Raw genomic sequence first — 16,878 nt, 5'->3', positions numbered from 1 at the left:
TTTGTTTTCTTTATGTTGACATGTAGTCGATACTGAACACTGTAGTATTTGATCTTCATCAGTGAGTGCTTCAAGTCCTCTTCACTTTCAACAAGCAAGGTTTGTGTCGTCTGCATGTCACAGGTTGTTAATAAGCCTTCCTCCAATCCTGACGCTGTGTCCAGCCTCTTGGATTATTTGCTCAGCACACAGATTGAATACATCTGGTAAAAGGATACAACCCTGACACACACCTTTCCTGCTTTTAAACCATGCAGCATCCCCTTGCTCTGTTTGAATGACTGCCTCTTGGTCTATATACGGGTTCCGCCTGAGCACAATTGAGTGTTCTAGAATTCTTCTTCTTCCCAATGTTATCCATAATTTGTTATGATCCACACAGTAGAATACCTTTGCATAGTCAATAAAACACAGGTAAACATCTCTCTGGTATTCTTTGCTTTCGGCCAAGATCCATTTGACAAGAGCAATGAATCTTTCATTGCATGTCCTCTTCTGAATCCAGCTTGAATTTCTGGGAGTTCCCTGTCTATGTACTACTGCAGTGTTGTTGTTGTTGTTATATGCCACTGAGTCGGCCCTGACTCATAGCGACCCCTCCTTGGATTTCCGAGGCAGTATCACTATGAAGTAGATTGCCCGATCTTCCTTCCGAGGAGTGGCTGGTGGGTTTGAACCGCCAACCTTCTGGTTGGCAGTCAAGTGCCTTAGGCACTATGACACCAGAGCTACTACTGCCGCAATAGGTTGTGAATTATTTTCAGCAAAATTACTTGTGTGTGATAGTGATAATATTGTCTCTATATTCTGTTGGATCACCTTTCTTTGGAATGGGCACAAACATGGATCTTTTCCAGTTGGTTGACCGGGTAGCTGTCTTCCAAATTTCTTGGCATAAATGAGTAAGTGCCTTTAGCACGGCATGTGTTTGTTGAAACATACTAAGGGGTATTCCATCAATTCCTGGAATCTTGTTTTTCACTAATGCCTTCAGTGCAGCTTGGTCTACCATTGGTTTTTGATAATATGCTATTTTCAATACCATTGGTTGTTGATCATACGCTACTTTCTGAGTTTAATGTCGACCAATTCTTTTTGGTACAGTGACTCTGTATTCCTTCTGTCTTCTTTTGATGTTTCCTGCATTGTTCAATATTTTGCCCATAGAATCCTTCAATATTTCAACTCGAAGTTTGAAATTTTTCTTCAGTTCTTTCTGCTTGATAAATGCTGAGCATGTTCTTTAAAGAACATCATAAAAATACATGTTTCTATGCCCATCAACAGAAGAATGGATAACCAAACTATGATACATACACACAATGGAATACTATGCAAGCCTAAAGAATAATGGAGAATCTGCGAAACACCTCAGAATGTGGATGAACTTGGAGGACATTGTGCTGAGTGAAATAAGTCAATCACAGAAGGACAAATATAGTATTAGTTCATTATTGTAAAAAGTCAAGAAAAGGTTTATATATAGAAGGAAACTTTCTTTGTTGGTTACCAGAGATAGGAGGGGAGGGGAGGTAACACTGCAGGAAAAAAAAAAATGCATTGACCCATGTCACTTTAGTTTTGTGTATTTCACTGTACATAAATTATATTTCATTTCAATAAAATGTATTTAAAAATATGTTTCTAAGTTCAGAAATTCTCTATTTTAACTTTGCATTATAAGTGACTTGTATGTAGGAGTTTAAAAGCATTCTTTTAAAAAACTCTAAACAGCACTATAGAAACATATAATAGTTACTTACACATGTGTTTTAAGAACGTTACAGAATCAGATGTGATTTGAGAGCATATGTAATAAATGTTAGAACATTTGCAGGCATACATAGATTAAAGCTATATGTCAACAGAAACATGTCCAAAATCTGTTTCTAGGGTGCATTTTGCAAAAATAAATACTTGGCAGCGAGGCAAGCTAGGGCATTACAAGCAGGCAACACCACCTGAGCAAGCAGCCGGAGGGGTGGGTGCCTCGCTGGCTCAGGGTGGTCGGCATTTCTCTGAGGCTAACACCCACAGTGTGAGGGAGCCCATGGGGTGAGATTCCACTGGAGGGTGGGCGGGACCAGATCACCAAGGGCCAGGTGGGAGTGCACTTTATCCCAAGGGCAGTGGGACCTAACAAGGGAAAAGTGGCACAGTCACCTTGTGCCTTATCTGCAAAATGCTGGCACTTTCAAGGAGTAACCAAGATAAGAAATGGAAGTGTTTGGTCAGGGCCCGCCCTCTTTACCTGCCCTTTTGGGTGAGAAGGCTGGGCTCCCCAAATCTCCCAGAGGGAGCCCGTTCCATTGGTTCCTTATCAGTTGTTGTTGGATGCTGTCATAGGGACCTCATGTGGCAGCGTAGAGCAGAGCTGCCCCCACAGGGTTTTAGGCTTTAATCTCCACTGAAGGACATCCTCAAGTCTTTTTCACAGAGCTGTGGCTGGGTGGGTTCAAACTGTCAACCTTTTGGTTAGCACCTGAGGCTTAACCATTGCACCAAATGTACATTCAATGGTGACACTTCGGACTGGATTGCTGGTCTTAGCTCATTGCCTGGGGCGGCGGGGGGATGGGAGGCCCTTGTATTAGCAATGGTAACCTCTATCAGTTGGATGTGTGGCGTGTATGCTCTCCCAGTCCGTTAATGGGATTTTAGCCTCCTTCATGGCTCTCTTGCCACCCAGGAGGGCTTGGCACTTTGCAGTCTAGTCTGTGAATTTTTTTTTTTTTTTTTTAATGACTTGGGCTTGTCTGTCTGCCTTGCTGAGGAAGGTGGGGCTCCATTTAGGCTGCAGTTCCCGTGTAGAACCCCTGCCCTGCTGGATCTGTGAGGGCAGAGTGTGGGAGCGGGTCAGGACACCCTCCTCCGTGACCTTGTTTACAGGGATGCCCCTGCCTGAAGATACCAAGGCGAGGTGTCAGGTTCTCCCGGCGGCTACTGTCCAGCTGGGGCAAGAGAGTTCCCCCAAAGCACCCTTACCTCCCCACCTCCGCTGGGACCTTGCCTTTGTTTTTCACTAGAAAGTTTGGGGAGCTTGGGAGCCCCGGCCACAAACCCCTGCTCGCAGCCCAAACCACTTCTGTTGGCCGCGGTTTCTGCAGGAGTGCTGAGTCGTGATTTCCATGTTCCCCTAGGGCAGCTGCGTTTCTGCTGTGTCATGGTTGGGAGGGGGGACTCCGGAGACAAAGGGAAGGCACGTCCTGCAGAGTCACTGGCTTCTTCTTAGGCCTCTCTCTGGGTGGTGGGTGAAAGGAAGGCAGCCTTAACAGCAGGAGGGAGGAAGTGAAGCTTCTAGAAAAGGACAGATGCCTCTTGTTGATCTCTAAATCTTTGCACACTGTTTGCAAAGCCTTGTCCCATTCATCTTAAAATTCCCCAAACCCAAAGCATACCTGATTCCAAAGAGTTGATTCCAACTCACAGTGACCCTATAGGACAGAGTAGAACTACCCCCTAGGGTTTCCAGGCCTGTAACTCTTTATGGAAGCGGACTGCCACATCTGTCTCCCATGGAGCAGCTGGTGGGTTCAAACTGCCAACGTTTTGGTTACAAGCCTGGCTCTTAACCACTGTGCCACCAGGGCTCCTTATCTCAAAATCAATATGTCCAAAACTGAACCACTGAGCTTTGCCTAAAACCTGCCCTTTCCACAGTGGTTCCCATCTCAGGAAACTGTCAACTCCTTCTTGGGCAGAAGATTTGAGTTATCTTTCACTCTTCTCTCTCACACCTCACATTCTAGAGTTCTGAAAATCTTGATGGCCCTACCTTTAAAATTCTTATGTCCTAGGCCACTTCTAAGGATCTCTGGTGGTGTAGTGCCTAAGGCATTTGACTGCTAACCGGAAGGCTGGCGGTTCAAATCCAACCATTCTGTCGGAGGAATCTACTTCTGTAAAGATTTACCACCTTGGAAACCCAAAGGAGGCCGCTATGAGTAGGAATCAACACGATGGCAGTGAGTTGTTTTTTTTTGTTTGTTTGTTTGTTTAGCCCACTTATCATCAAAACAGACAATCACTATATTTGGTAAAGTAGAGGGTCAGTGGAAAAGAGGGAAACCGTCAATGAGATGATTGACACAGTGGCTTCAACAATGGGCTCGAATATAGCAATGACTGAAGACGGCACAGGACCAGGAAGTGGCTTGCTGTGTTATCACAATGTCGCCAAGAGTCGGAGCTGACTCGACAGCAACTATCATCAGGCCATTTTTGACCCCATCCTGGTCCAAACCCCCACTGCATTAGAGCAGTAGGCAGCCTTCTGCCCTTGTTCCTCCATCTATCCACTCTCAGCAGTCATCAAGCCGAAAACCAAACCATTTGACTTCGTCAATTCCGACTCACGGTGATCCTAAGTGTTAGAGAGAACTGCTCCATAGAGTTCTCTTGGTTATATGTCATCTTTATGGAAGCAGATCACCAGGTCTTTACAGCTCTGTTGGTTGGGTTTGAACTACCAGGCTTTAGATTAACAGTAGAATGTGAACTGTTTGCACTACCCAGGGACCTCTCGGCAGCCACGATGAGCCAATAAAAACATAAGTTAGACATCATTCCTCTGCTCAAAATCTTGCAGTCTCCCCATCTCATGAGAGGGCCTGCTAAAGGGCTGCAAGGCCTTACATCCCCTCCCTCTGTCTCCTCCCCTTGATGTCTTTGCTCAGCTCCTCTGACCTTACGGCTCCTTGTCCGAGCCAGGTATGGGGCCTCTGCTCTGCCTGCCCCTCTGCCTGGAGCCCTCTCCTTGAAGATGTCCACATGGCTCCTTCTCTGAGGCCCCACCCTGTGAAGTCCACCCTTGTTGTTGTTGTTATGTGCTGTCGAGTTGGCCCCGACTCATAGCGACCCCTCCTTGGGTTTCCCAGGCGTTATCACTATGGAAGTAGATTGCCCAACCTTCCTAGCCACGTGATTTAAAATCGTAACTTTCCTCCCCCAGCCCTCCTGGTCCCTCCTACCCACCCCATTTTTTCCATAGCACTTAACACCTTCTAACATGCTATACAATTCACTTAGTTATTACATTTGCTAATTATTGGCTGTCTCTCCCAATAGCATATAAGCATATAAGGAGGCCAGGCATGTTGATCTGTTCTAGTCATTCCTGTACTCCTAGCACCTAGAGTAGCGCCTGGTACATAGTAAGTGCTCAATACATATTTGTTGCATGAGCCACACATGGCAGCGCTGGTAGGCCAGTCTTTTGGGCCATGTTTTTCAGATCTGGATTGTAAAGTTCAGGGAGTCCCGGCTGGCAAGCCTGGGAGAAGAAAGGCCTGGTGACCTGCTTCCATAGAGATGACAGGGGGACAGCCATGAGAACACGATGGAGCCCAGTTCTACTCTGACATAGGGGGTCGCTGGGAGTCAGAACTGACTCTAAGTCAACGGGTTTCGGTTTTTGGGTTTGGGTGATGCAAATGGTTAAAAAGCTTGGCTGCTAACCAAAAGGTTGACGGTTCTAGTCCACCCAGGGGTGCTCTGGAAAAAAAAAAAACCTGGCAATTTACTTCCAAAAAATCAGCCATTGAAAACTGTACAGAGCACAGTCCTATCCTGACACACAGGGGTCACCATGAGTTGAATCGACTCAGATGGCAACTGGTTAACGCTGATTGTATTTGCGAAGCGTAATCGACTGGGTGGTACACAGTTAATGTGCTCAACCGCTCAGTGAAAGGCTGGGGGTTTATTTCCACCCAGGGGCACTTGGGAGAAAGGCCTGGTGTCCTACTTCTGAAAAAAGCCAGCCACTGAAAGCCCTCTGGGGAAGCATCTACTCTGACACGCATAGGGTCACCATGAGTCTGAATTGACTCGATGGGAGCTGTTTGTGTTTTTAAACTGGTACCATAGTCACAGGTTCTGGGGATGAGAGCATGGACGTCCTTGAGGCCAACACTCTGCCCACCACGGATAAACTCCTGCCTCCTAGGTTTGCTGAGGATTAAATGAGGATTGAATGATTGAATGAGTCCATGCTTGTGAGCATGCTTGGCTCAGAGCAGACCTCCAGCAGAGCTTGTTTCCAGTTACCAGCACCACTTGGCATCTGTGCCTCCAGCCCCTTCCTGGGCCAGTTCCCTACTTCCTGAGCTTCCTCAGTCCTGAGCACCACGCTCTGTCAAGGTGGGCAGGATCCCACCTTGCATCTCTAGCACTAAGGCGGAGCTGCCCTCTCACCCAGCTTCTTGAGCATTTGAATCTGAAAGGCAGGCCCAGAGCTGAGGGGGGGTGTTATCCCCCCGGAATTAAGCTTTAATGGCGGGATGCTGGACATGGTGCTGAGAGGCAGCAGTGGTGGCTGAGGGAGAACCCTCAGATCTCTCCATCCATCCGCTCTCTGCTTCCCAAAGCTGAGAATCTGCCCCAGGGTGAGGTAAGGACTCAGTCAGCTGTCCCTGGAGGTGGGCTATATTGGTGTTCTTTTGCTGCTGTAACAAATTACCCAAACTCAGTGACTTAAGACAACACACACTTCCTCTCTGGCACTCCGGAGGTCTGAAGTCCTAAATGGGTCTGCAGGCTGCACTCTTGCTGGCGGCTCTAGAGAAAAATCCATTTCCTTGCCTTTTCCATCTGCCAGAGGCCGCCTACACTTCTTGGTTTATGGTTCATCCTCCATCTTCAAAGCCAAGCAGCCGTCAATTCCAACTCATGGCAACCCCATGTGTTACAGACTACAACGACTCCACAGGGTTTTCTTGGCTGTGATCTTTATGGAAGGAGATTGCCAGGCCTTTCTTCCTCAGAGTCACACCAAACTAACTAACTCACTGCCATTGACTCCATCCCCAGTCATAGTGACCCCTCACTGGGTTTCCAAGGCAGTAAATCTTTACAGAAGTAGATTGCCCCATCTTTCTTCTAAGGAGTGTCTGGTGAGTTTGAACCACCAGCCTTCTGATTAACAGTCAAATGCCTTAGGCCTTGTGCCACCAGAGCAAACTATCAACCAGTGTGTTAGCAAGCCCATCTGTGCCACCCAGAGACCTCCGCAGCAGTATTCAATCTCTCTGGGTCCCCCTGTTCCCTTATCATGTCACCTTCTGTGTCTGTGACTCTCCTGCCTCCCTTTCTCAAGAAGCTTTGTGATTGCATTAGGTTTATATGGATAATCCCGGAGAATCGCCTTATCTCAAGATCCTTGATTTAATCTCATCTGCAAAATTCCATTTGCTATGTAAAGAAACACATTCACAGGGATTAGGACGGGGCCATCTTTGGGGGCCATTACTCAGTCCAGCACAGGGCGAGAAAGAGTAACATTGGATCATTCTAGTTGCTTCAGGAAAGAGAAGGGGAAGTGAGGAAGTTGAATCAGCATGGAGAAGGGCCACACACTCGATCCCAGACCAGAGGAGAGGCCGGAACAGCTTTGACCTTCCTCCTGCACCCTGGACGGCCTGTGTCTGGGCTGGGGTCTAGCTAAGTCTGGGACTCCCAGGGAAACAGTTGGAACAGAGAGCAAGCCAAGAACGCTAGGTTACTGAATGCTCCATTTCCAACTGAGGCATGGCCCTCCAAGTCACTCCTCATGTCCCCCTGCTCCCATGTGAAATAAGAAGCGATCAGACCAGATGAGCTGTGACTTTCTGGGGTCCCTAAATTGGAAGGGTCTGCAGCTGCAGATAGGAAGCTTTCAGACTTTAGCACTCTGTTCCCCTAAGCTTATGGATGATCCTGGCTGGTTATGTTCTGACTGCTATGCCAGGGATGGTGTAGCATGGTGGTCAGGAGCAGGGACTCTGGTTTCAGTGTGTATATATACACACACACACCCATATGGTGAGAAAGAGAGGAATTTATCTCAAGGAAATGGCTCACACATTGTACAAGCTGGCAAGTCCCAAGTCCGTGGGTCAGATGTCAGCTGCAAGAGATCACAGACCCAAGATAGTGTACCAGCCTGATGCCTTTGGCGGATGATAAACCCAACATCGGCAGGCAAAACAACAGGCTAGTGGTTCACAGGCAGCAAAGGCAACAATCCCAAGATTGGCAGGCAATAGGGCAGGCCACTGGTTCAAGTTCAGATGATGGAAAGACAGATGCAGGACCCGGAGCAAAAAGCCGGAGACCTTTCCCAGAGCTTTTCCATATATATTGGAAGTAGGCCACACTGGAAAGGAAACTCCCTTTCAGCTGACTGCTCACATCACATCTTATCATGGGGGATAATCACATCATAACTGCTACACCACTTAGAGCCATGGCCCAGCCAGGTTGACACACGACCTTAACTAGCTAGCACACCTGGCTTTGCCATCACTAGCTGTGTGATTTGGGAAAATTAATCAAACTCTCTGAGCCTCAGTACCCACATGGACAAAATGGAGTTGAAAATGACAATTTTAAGTACCTTGCAGAGCTGCTATCAGGACCGAATGACACACACATGAAGGCTGTGTGCATAGTAAGTGCTTAATACATGCTGGCTAGGATCATGATGCACAATTGTAGCTTGGTTCCAGCCCTTTCTGGCAACCTAGCAATATCATCATTTTCCCCAGAAAGAGACCTTGTGGCTTCCAGTCATTGTATCCATTGGTATCAATGTGTTCTATCTGCCAGCCACTGTTCTAGGCTCCGGAAATTCACAAAACTAAGCAAAGTCCCTGTCCTTCTGGACCTTTCTTACATTCTAATGGGGCACTGGGTCCTAACAACCCTCATTTCTAGAAAGTTTTTGGCAGTTACTTTTTAAATGTTCCAGCAGCTACAGTTCTGGTTCTGATCTCTGGATCGTGTGAGCCATCAGACGCCACCCTTCGGCAGAATGGGCCTTTCTACCATCCCTACCTGTTCTTGGTTCTCATCTTTCACTCTCCTTGAAGACAGAGTGAGGGCTGTGGCCCTGTGGAGCCCCCTTGGAGGTGGCTTCAGGGCTCCAGTGGTTATGGCCCTGTTCCTCTGGCTTCTCTCACCACCTGCTGCATTCTAAGCGATGACGCTAAGAAACTTTCAGGAAATTTTGGCATCTTTGTGTCAGGGCTTACACTCCAGGCTGCCTGGGTTCAAAACTCTAGCTTAACCTCTCTGCTTCAGCTTCTTTCAATTTGGCAGCAAGAGCTCAGAGAAGAGGATTGGTCCTTTGCAGAACTTTGATCTCTGATTGGCTGGGACCCACTGCCCACCTGTACCTGGTGGGTTCTCCCAGCTGGACAATGGTCATGGCTGAAAGGGAGCAGAGGCTTGGTTTCATCACAGCATCTGGACCCTGGTTTCCTGTTGTACTGTGTGATCCTGGGCATGCCTTTTCTCCCAAAGCCTCCGTTTCTCCATCTGCAAAATGGGAGAGATCTACCTCACAGGACGGTTGTGGGATGAACGAGGAAAACAGTACAGTTCACGTACTGATTTGGGTGGAAGGGAAGGACAGTTTACAAACAACAGGCCCCTGGGTTCTGGATAGAGGTGACATTTTATGGGCAGGCTCCCCACCCAGGGAAGGAGGAAACTGCGAGGTCTGAGGTGGGTAAGCCCTAACACCTCTTGCTCTGAGAAGCCTACCCCTAGCTTTCTAGAAACTTAGAAGTTCCTGGGGGTTTGGGATGTTCCATCACTGGGTGGGGGGCGGGGTTCCTGGAAGGGGCAAAACCCAGGCCGGCAGTTGCTCAGGGATTTCCTGCAGAGTTTTTTTTCAAGGCATCCTGTGGCTGAGCTTTGTTTTCCTCGGGTCATCTGACCGTCCCCCACCCCCGCCACCGCTGGCCGGGGCGGGAGGGACGCGAGCCCGCGGGTGTTGCAATGTCTGGCCAGAGGGTTCAGATCAGCTGTCTGTTTGCCACGTGACGCGCGCGGAGACTATAACAGACGGCGGCGCTGGGCTGCCGGCACAGTCAGGGTCTGCCACTGCCTCTCGGTCCTCACACGCCGCCGAGCCAGTACCGAGCGAGCCGTGCGCCACCGGCCTGATGGAGCGCCCGCAGCCAGACAGGTGAGCGCGGGGCGGCGGGACACGGGGCGCGGAAGGGCGCTCCCTTCCTGGGGCGTGTCCGCGGGGCGCCGGTCCCTCCGGGCTTAGTTCTCATTTCTACACTTCGAGACGAGACAGAGCCAGGTCTGTGGCCCCCAGGGACCCCGAAGCGACAAAGCAGAGGTGCTAAAAGCGAGAGCTTTGGAGTAGGCAGGAGCTGGGTTTGGAATCCTGCCGGTCCCACTTCCGAGCTGTGCTGGCGGGATCGCTGGAGAGAAGAAGGTGATTCACTTACCTGGCACATGTGGGGTGACTGTCTGGCTCATTATAGGTCGTGGCCCTGTGAGGAACGGGTGTCCAGCTTCTGAGCTGTGTGGGGAGGTGCTTTCTGCTCCATCTCGGATACCTAGGGCCAGCCAGCCTGGGTGAGAAGTGTTTGGTTCTCACCCACCTGGGGTTTCTCCTGCAGCAGCTACACCACAGCTGTTAAAACAAAACAAGAACTGAACTTGTTGCCATCAAGTAGATTGCAGCTCCTGGCAGCCCCACAGGTTACACTGTAGAACTGTTCGTAGGGTTTGCTTGGCTGCCATCTTCATGGAAACAGATTGCCAGGTCTTTCTTCTGTGGCTCTGCTGGGTGGGTTTGGACCACTAACCTTTAGGTGGTGGTGGTTGTTATGTGCCCAGCCCCGACTCATAGCTACCCCTCCTTAGGTTTCCGAGGCAGTATCACTACAGAAGTAGGATTGCCCAACCTTCCTTCCAGGAGCGGCTGGTGGGTTTGAACCACCAGCGTTCTGGTTAGCAGTCAGGTGCCTTAGGTACAATGCTACCAGCGCTCCTAACCTTTAGGTTAGTTGAGGAGAAATGATTTGCACGACCCAGGGACACACAGCTCATAGGCTCCTCGTTTTACAGTTCAGGGAGACAATGTGCCGGAGGTCCTCCAGCGAGCAAGTGGCAGACTTTGGGGAGTATGTTGTACGGTCTTATAATGACTGAGGAGTGTTTAGGGTCTGCGTGGTAATGCAGGTAGGAACGAGGCCTGTGTGTTAGAGTGGGAGGCTGAACTTTCCATAGGCACATCCTGATAGGAATCCCTGGGTGGCGCAGTTAATGCATTCGCTGCTAACCCAAAGGTTGAGGGTTTGAGTCTACCCAGAGGCGCCTCGCAAGAAAGGTGTGGCGATCTACTTTGGAAAAGTCAGCCCTGAGAAACCCTGTGAAGCACAGCTCCACTCTGATGCACATGGCTTGTCAGTGAGTCAGAGCTGACTCAGGGGCATCTGGTTGACACTCTGATAAAACCACCGTCTCTGAAGGTGTGCAGACAGGCAGGTGGGTGGGGAAAACCCTGTCTGTAGCTCTCCCCTTGTTTACTTCCTCTCCTCCCCTCCACAGCATGCCCCAGGATTTGTCAGAGGCCCTGAAGGAGGCCACCAAGGAGGTGCACACCCAGGCAGAGAATGCCGAGTTCATGAGGAACTTTCAGAAGGGCCAGGTGACCCGAGAGGGCTTTAAGGTATGTGGACTTGTGGGACCAACTCTGGTGGAATGTGTGGCAGGTGTGGCTGGGCTCAAGGTCTGTGGTTTCAGTGGGCATTGGGGCTGAGGATGCCCAGGGACCAGATGGGTGTGTCCAAGGGAGTCATCTTACAGCTGATGATGCTGAGGCTCAGAGCGGGGAGGCGGCTTACCTGAGATCATACAGCAGCGTCACAGGCTGCCATGTATGGAATGGAGGGGCTGGGGCAGCAGTACCGCCAGCTGAGCACCTATCCCGTGCTGGGCATTTTACACATACGATCTCTAAGTTGTGCTTCAACCTTGAGGAGGAAGATGAAAGGAAGGCTCAAAAAGGTTAAGTAACTATTTGGAGGTCACACAGACAGTAAGTCAGTGGAAAAGGCTGAAATTATTCCAGAGCTCCTGCTCTTGGCCTAGTTCTAACTTGCCTCTGGAGGCAATGGGTCTGGGTTCGAGCTCCAGCATGACCATCTCCTAACAGCAAGACTGTGAGCTTCTCACCTGACCTCTCAGAGTCACCTTTCCACTTGCAAAGTGGAACTTCAGCAGCAGGGTTTTCTTAAGTGCCCACTTCTTGCTTGGCACTGACTTTTGCTACACCCAGCACTGTTGTGGTGAACATTCACTGAAATAGAAGGAAGTGCACTTGACAAAGAACTGGGCGGGTGTTAGTGTTGAAACATCAGTCTGGCCAAAGGCTTGTTCCAGTTGAACAGGGAGTGGGGATCGGGAAGCTGTTCCCCATCACTCTTCACAGCCCATCTCTTTCATAATGTGAGTACCTCCCCGCCAAGAAAATGACATGCACACACGGTTACTGTACTTTGACTGGGGTGGGTGGGGGGCAACCACTGGAGTACCCTGGCCCCAGTGACTATGGACTTTGGATCTTGTTTCTAAGCCACCAAGTTCAAAGTAGGCACAAAGATCTGTGAGGGAACCCTGAGCCCAAGGGCAGGGACCCTAGATTACGCTGATGGAGGTGGCCTCTCTGGTATGAGTGCTGAGTGGCAGGCTGTCCCCTGTGCTTGACCTTTCTCATCTTGCTGGACCTCACAGCAGCCCAGTTCAGTATGTGGTCTGATTATTCCTGTCTGCAGGGGAGGGGACCAAGGCTTGACTTGCATGGAGTCACACAGATCTCGGAGCATCTCATGTGCTCAAGGGGAGGGAAGTTGGGACCAGAGAGGGTAAACATCTCACCAGTGGTCACAAAGCTGAGGGCTGGCCAAGCTGAGGTTAGAATCGGGTCTCCCAGACTCAAAAGCCCAGGCTGCCTGGCTTTCTGCCCTGTCAAAGGAACGGGTCTGCCATGAATTAGCTGCCTCAGAAATCAATCTCAACTGAAACATCTTGACTTTGTCCTTCATACTCAAGCTAGAGCTATTAATGTGTAATATGAGCTCTCCAGGCCAAGTTGGGCTGGGACCTGCTCCTCCAGCCCAGAGTCCAGAGGTGGTCGGGTTCAGAGTAGGCCTTCAGGAAGGAGAGTTGTTCCCTGCAGATGGTCACCCAGAGGTCAGAGATCAGAGGAGCCCAGGCCACCTCCTCTAAGCACTCTCATGCAGGCATTTCCATGCTCCAGGACAATGCTAGTTTCCGAGCAACACCTGGCCTTGACTTTAGTTTCTTACAAGCTGTGCAGCCTTGAAGTCTCATCACCTCTCTGAGCCTTAGTTCCTGAGGTTAGGCTGCATGGTTTACCCAGTGGGTAAAAGACGTTAGGCTGGCAAAGTACCTGGTCAAGTTTTCTTTTGTGCCAGTGTCTCTGGCTGTTGTGTGGTGAGAGGATCTAAGGAGCTGTTAGGAGGCAGGGAGCCCAGTGTGGGTGGGGTAAGGAGGCCCTCTCCTAAGTGAAGGGGGTGCTCTTGTATGTGGAGGGTGGCCTAACTTGCTCGCTCTGGCTTCAGCTGGTGATGGCCTCCTTGTACCACATCTATGTGGCCCTGGAGGAGGAGATTGAACGCAACAAGGAGAACCCCGTCTACATGCCCCTCTACTTCCCGGAAGAGCTGCACCGCAGAGCCATGCTGGAGCAGGACATGGCCTTCTGGTACGGGGCCCACTGGCAGGAGACCATCCCCTACACTGCAGCCACTCGGAGCTATGTGAGGCGGCTCCACGAGGTGGGACGCGTGGAGCCTGAGCTGTTGGTGGCCCATGCCTACACCCGCTACCTAGGTGACCTGTCTGGGGGCCAGGTCCTCAAAAAGATCGCACAAAAGGCCCTGGACCTGCCCAGCTCCGGCGAAGGCCTGGCCTTCTTCACTTTCCCCAACATCGCCAGCGCCACCAAGTTCAAGCAACTCTACCGCTCCCGCATGAACTCGCTGGAGATGAGCCCCGAGGTGCGGCAGAGGGTCATCAAAGAGGCCAAGTCTGCCTTCCTGCTCAACATTCAGGTGAGGGTCTGGGAGCCCAGGGTGACCACCACCTCCCCAGACACCACCCTGAGGGTGACTTCTCTCATTGTGGGGAGGTTCTATGGCTCCTGTTCAGTGCACGGACTCCAGATCCAGGTTCTAGTTCTGCCGCCTACACTGAGTGATCTTGGGCAAGTCCTTTAATCTCTCTGTACCTCAACTTCCCCACCTGTAAAATAGGAACAATAGTGTTGTGTGCCATCAAGTTGATTCTGACTCATAGTGACTCCATGTGACAGAGTAGAACTACCCCGTAGGGTTTCCTAGGCATAATCTTTATGGGAGCAGATGACCAGATCTTTTCTCCCATGGAATAGCTGGTGGCTTCAAGCCATCAACCTTCAGGTTAGTAGCCCAGCACTTAACCATTGAGCCCCGTGAGCTCACTAGGAATAACTGTAGTCCCTGCCTTTTAGAGTCGTGAGGATTGAGTTTGTAGCAGGAAAGCTGCTGTAGCTTTGGCTGGCACAGGGTAAGCCTTATATATTAGCTGCTGTTGTCACGGCCATGAGAATCTCAGTTGTGCTCTAGGACACATGTTCAAAAAAAAACAGTTGCCATCAAGTCGATTTCAATTCCCGGCGACCCTGTGTGTCGGAGTAGAACTGTGGGCTGGTCTTTCGCAAGTCGAGCACCAGCCCTTTCTTCCAAGACACCTCTGGGTGGACTCAAACTGCCAGCCTTGTAGTTAGCAGCTGAGCACTTGAAGCATTGCACCACCCAGAGACTCCACATATAACATGTTGCTGTCAAGTTGATTCGAACTCATCATGGCCCTGTAGGACAGAGTAGAACTGTCCCATAAAGTTTCCAAGGCTATAAATCTGCCCATTGCTGTATCTTTCTCCTATGGAGAGGCTGGTGGTTTTGAACCACCAACCATTCAGTTAGCTTCAGTGCTGCTCAAGCACAGTGCCACCAGAGCTCCCTGATTCTACATACCCACATATGAATTACGCACGGGCTTGTGTGTCACCGTGTAGGTACTGCGGAGTTTGTAGGTGCTGAGGACAGGACCTCTGCCCGCTGGGGGCTCTCAGCTCAGCCAGGAAGGCAGATACATGTGCCTACAAGTGCCTCACGTTCAGGGAGAAGGTGAAATTAGACAAAGCCTTGAAGGATGTGTTCTTGGGCAGAGCTGGGAGTGAGGTGCCTTGTAATGCAGATATGGTCGAATGCTGTGGCTCTCCCCACCACCTGGAGGCACTGTGGGGCCTGGAGCATCTTGCTCATGCCTTCCTGGCTTCCTGTTCCTCAGCCCTGGATCACAGCAGAGATTGGTCCTGGTGCCTCTTAGGGAAGAGTGTCTCTCCCTTGCATCCTTCCCCACCCCACACCCCCAAATCCAGTCGATCCTGCAAGAAAACTTGTGTCTTTCAGAAAGGTACAGTAGAAAGAACAGGGATTTGGAGGCAGAACTCCAGCTGAAGGCTGGCTTTGAACATGACCTGCAGTTAGCCTCACTCAGCCTCCTGGAGCTGCAGTTTCTCGTCTGCAAACCCAGGCTAATAAACACCATTAATCACACCTCTCCAAGGATGTATCTCACAAATACAGAGTTGAGTGAAGAAAGCAGGCTGTAGGAGAATACACATGCTGGAGAAAACCAGTTGCTATGGAGTTGATTCTGACTCATGGCGACTCCATGTGTGTCAGGGCGGAACTGTGCTCTGTAGGGTTTCCGATGGCTATAACCTTTTGGAAGTAGGTCTCTAGGCCTTTTTTCTGAGGCATCTCTGGGTGGATTCTAACTGCCAACCTTTCAGTTAGAAGCCCAGCACTTAACAGTTTTTGCCCCCCAACCTAACCCAACCCAACCCACTGCTGTCAAGGCAATTCCAACTGGTATCACCTAGGGACTCCATAGACTAGAATACCCTTTATATATTGTTTCAAAATAAGCAAAACAATACTTTGTATAGAGACACTGGCTAAGGGCATGAATGGCTGCAGTGAATTGTAAATCCAGGACGGATGTTGTTGCGGGGGTGGTGAAGGTGGGACGCATTTGGCGAAGAGTATGCTGGGAAGTCAACTGAGAGTAACATTTTCTCTCTTAAGATAACTGAAAGCACATGAATATTCACTGTTTTCCTTAGGATTTTGTTATGCCCCAATATTCATATTTCATAAACTTAAAATCCTCCCATCTGCTGGGGCCTATCACCATCTCTCATTGAGACAAGTGTTGTGTCTTTTGCCTTCTAGCTGTTTGAGGAGCTGCAGGGGTTGCTGACCCAGGACACCACAGACCAGAGCCCCTCTGCCACACCAGGGCTTCACAGGAGGGAAAGTCGCAGGGTGCAAGGTGAGTGCCTCCAGGGAGGGGATTGTGGTGGAAGGGGCTGTGGCCTTGCTGTCTGTCCCTAGGATCTCTTTCCTCTTTTGTCTTCTGGATATTTTAAAATGAGAAGCCGATGCAGGTGAAAGGATGTAGAGGGGGCAACTCGATTTCAGGTTGTGATTCTAAGCAAGCCATGGAACCTCTCCACACCTGTGTCCTCACCTTTCAAATCAAGGGAGTTTGTGCTAGTTCCAGAGAGTTCACTGACTTGGGAGGGAGAACTTGTATGTACAGGACCCTCAGAAGCCATGGGTGAAGCTCCCCGCACTTAATGTAAGCACTTTAATGGTTGCTGAGCAGGCCCCCTGATGTAGGGCGGGGAGTCAGACCCCTCCCCAGCTCTTAACCTACTATGGGATGACGTGCAAGACACGGGGCCCCTTAGTCTTCTTGCATGTTTGCTCCTCCCTCGTGTGCCTCCAAAAGCTTTTCTTTTTCTTTTTTTAAATTTTTATAGTGATTTGGGTAAAAGTTTACAGAGCAAATTCACTTTCCATATAGCAGCTCACACACATTGTGTCATGACATTGACTGCCATTTCCCACAATGCAACAGCTCCCCTCCCACTTCCTCCCCATAGTTACCTCTTTCCTGTGTCCTTCCCTCTCATGCATTCCTGTGCCCCCCAGCTGTCTCCCTGTGCATACACAG

The 16,878-nt window shown here is 50.0% G+C and overlaps 1 protein-coding gene across 1 annotated transcript in view; it reads left to right on the top strand.

Moving 5' to 3' along the window:
• Nucleotides 1–9,929: 9,929 nt before the first annotated feature.
• The window catches only part of HMOX1 (heme oxygenase 1), a 10,402-nt gene continuing 3,453 nt past the window's right edge, over nucleotides 9,930–16,878 (top strand). The window contains exons 1-4 of the mRNA XM_007953979.2: nucleotides 9,930–9,952; nucleotides 11,335–11,455; nucleotides 13,371–13,862; nucleotides 16,092–16,191. Of these exons, the coding sequence (XP_007952170.1) occupies nucleotides 9,930–9,952; nucleotides 11,335–11,455; nucleotides 13,371–13,862; nucleotides 16,092–16,191 (736 nt within the window). The remainder of the gene's footprint in view (nucleotides 9,953–11,334; nucleotides 11,456–13,370; nucleotides 13,863–16,091; nucleotides 16,192–16,878) is intronic.

This window comes from Orycteropus afer, unplaced genomic scaffold (assembly GCF_000298275.1).
Source record: "Orycteropus afer afer isolate SDZICR_OR568_19922 unplaced genomic scaffold, OryAfe1.0 scaffold00421, whole genome shotgun sequence".
Lineage (NCBI taxonomy): Eukaryota > Metazoa > Chordata > Mammalia > Tubulidentata > Orycteropodidae > Orycteropus > Orycteropus afer.
Note: the sequence above shows the minus strand (reverse complement) of the source record. Positions and strands in the feature narration are given on the sequence as shown.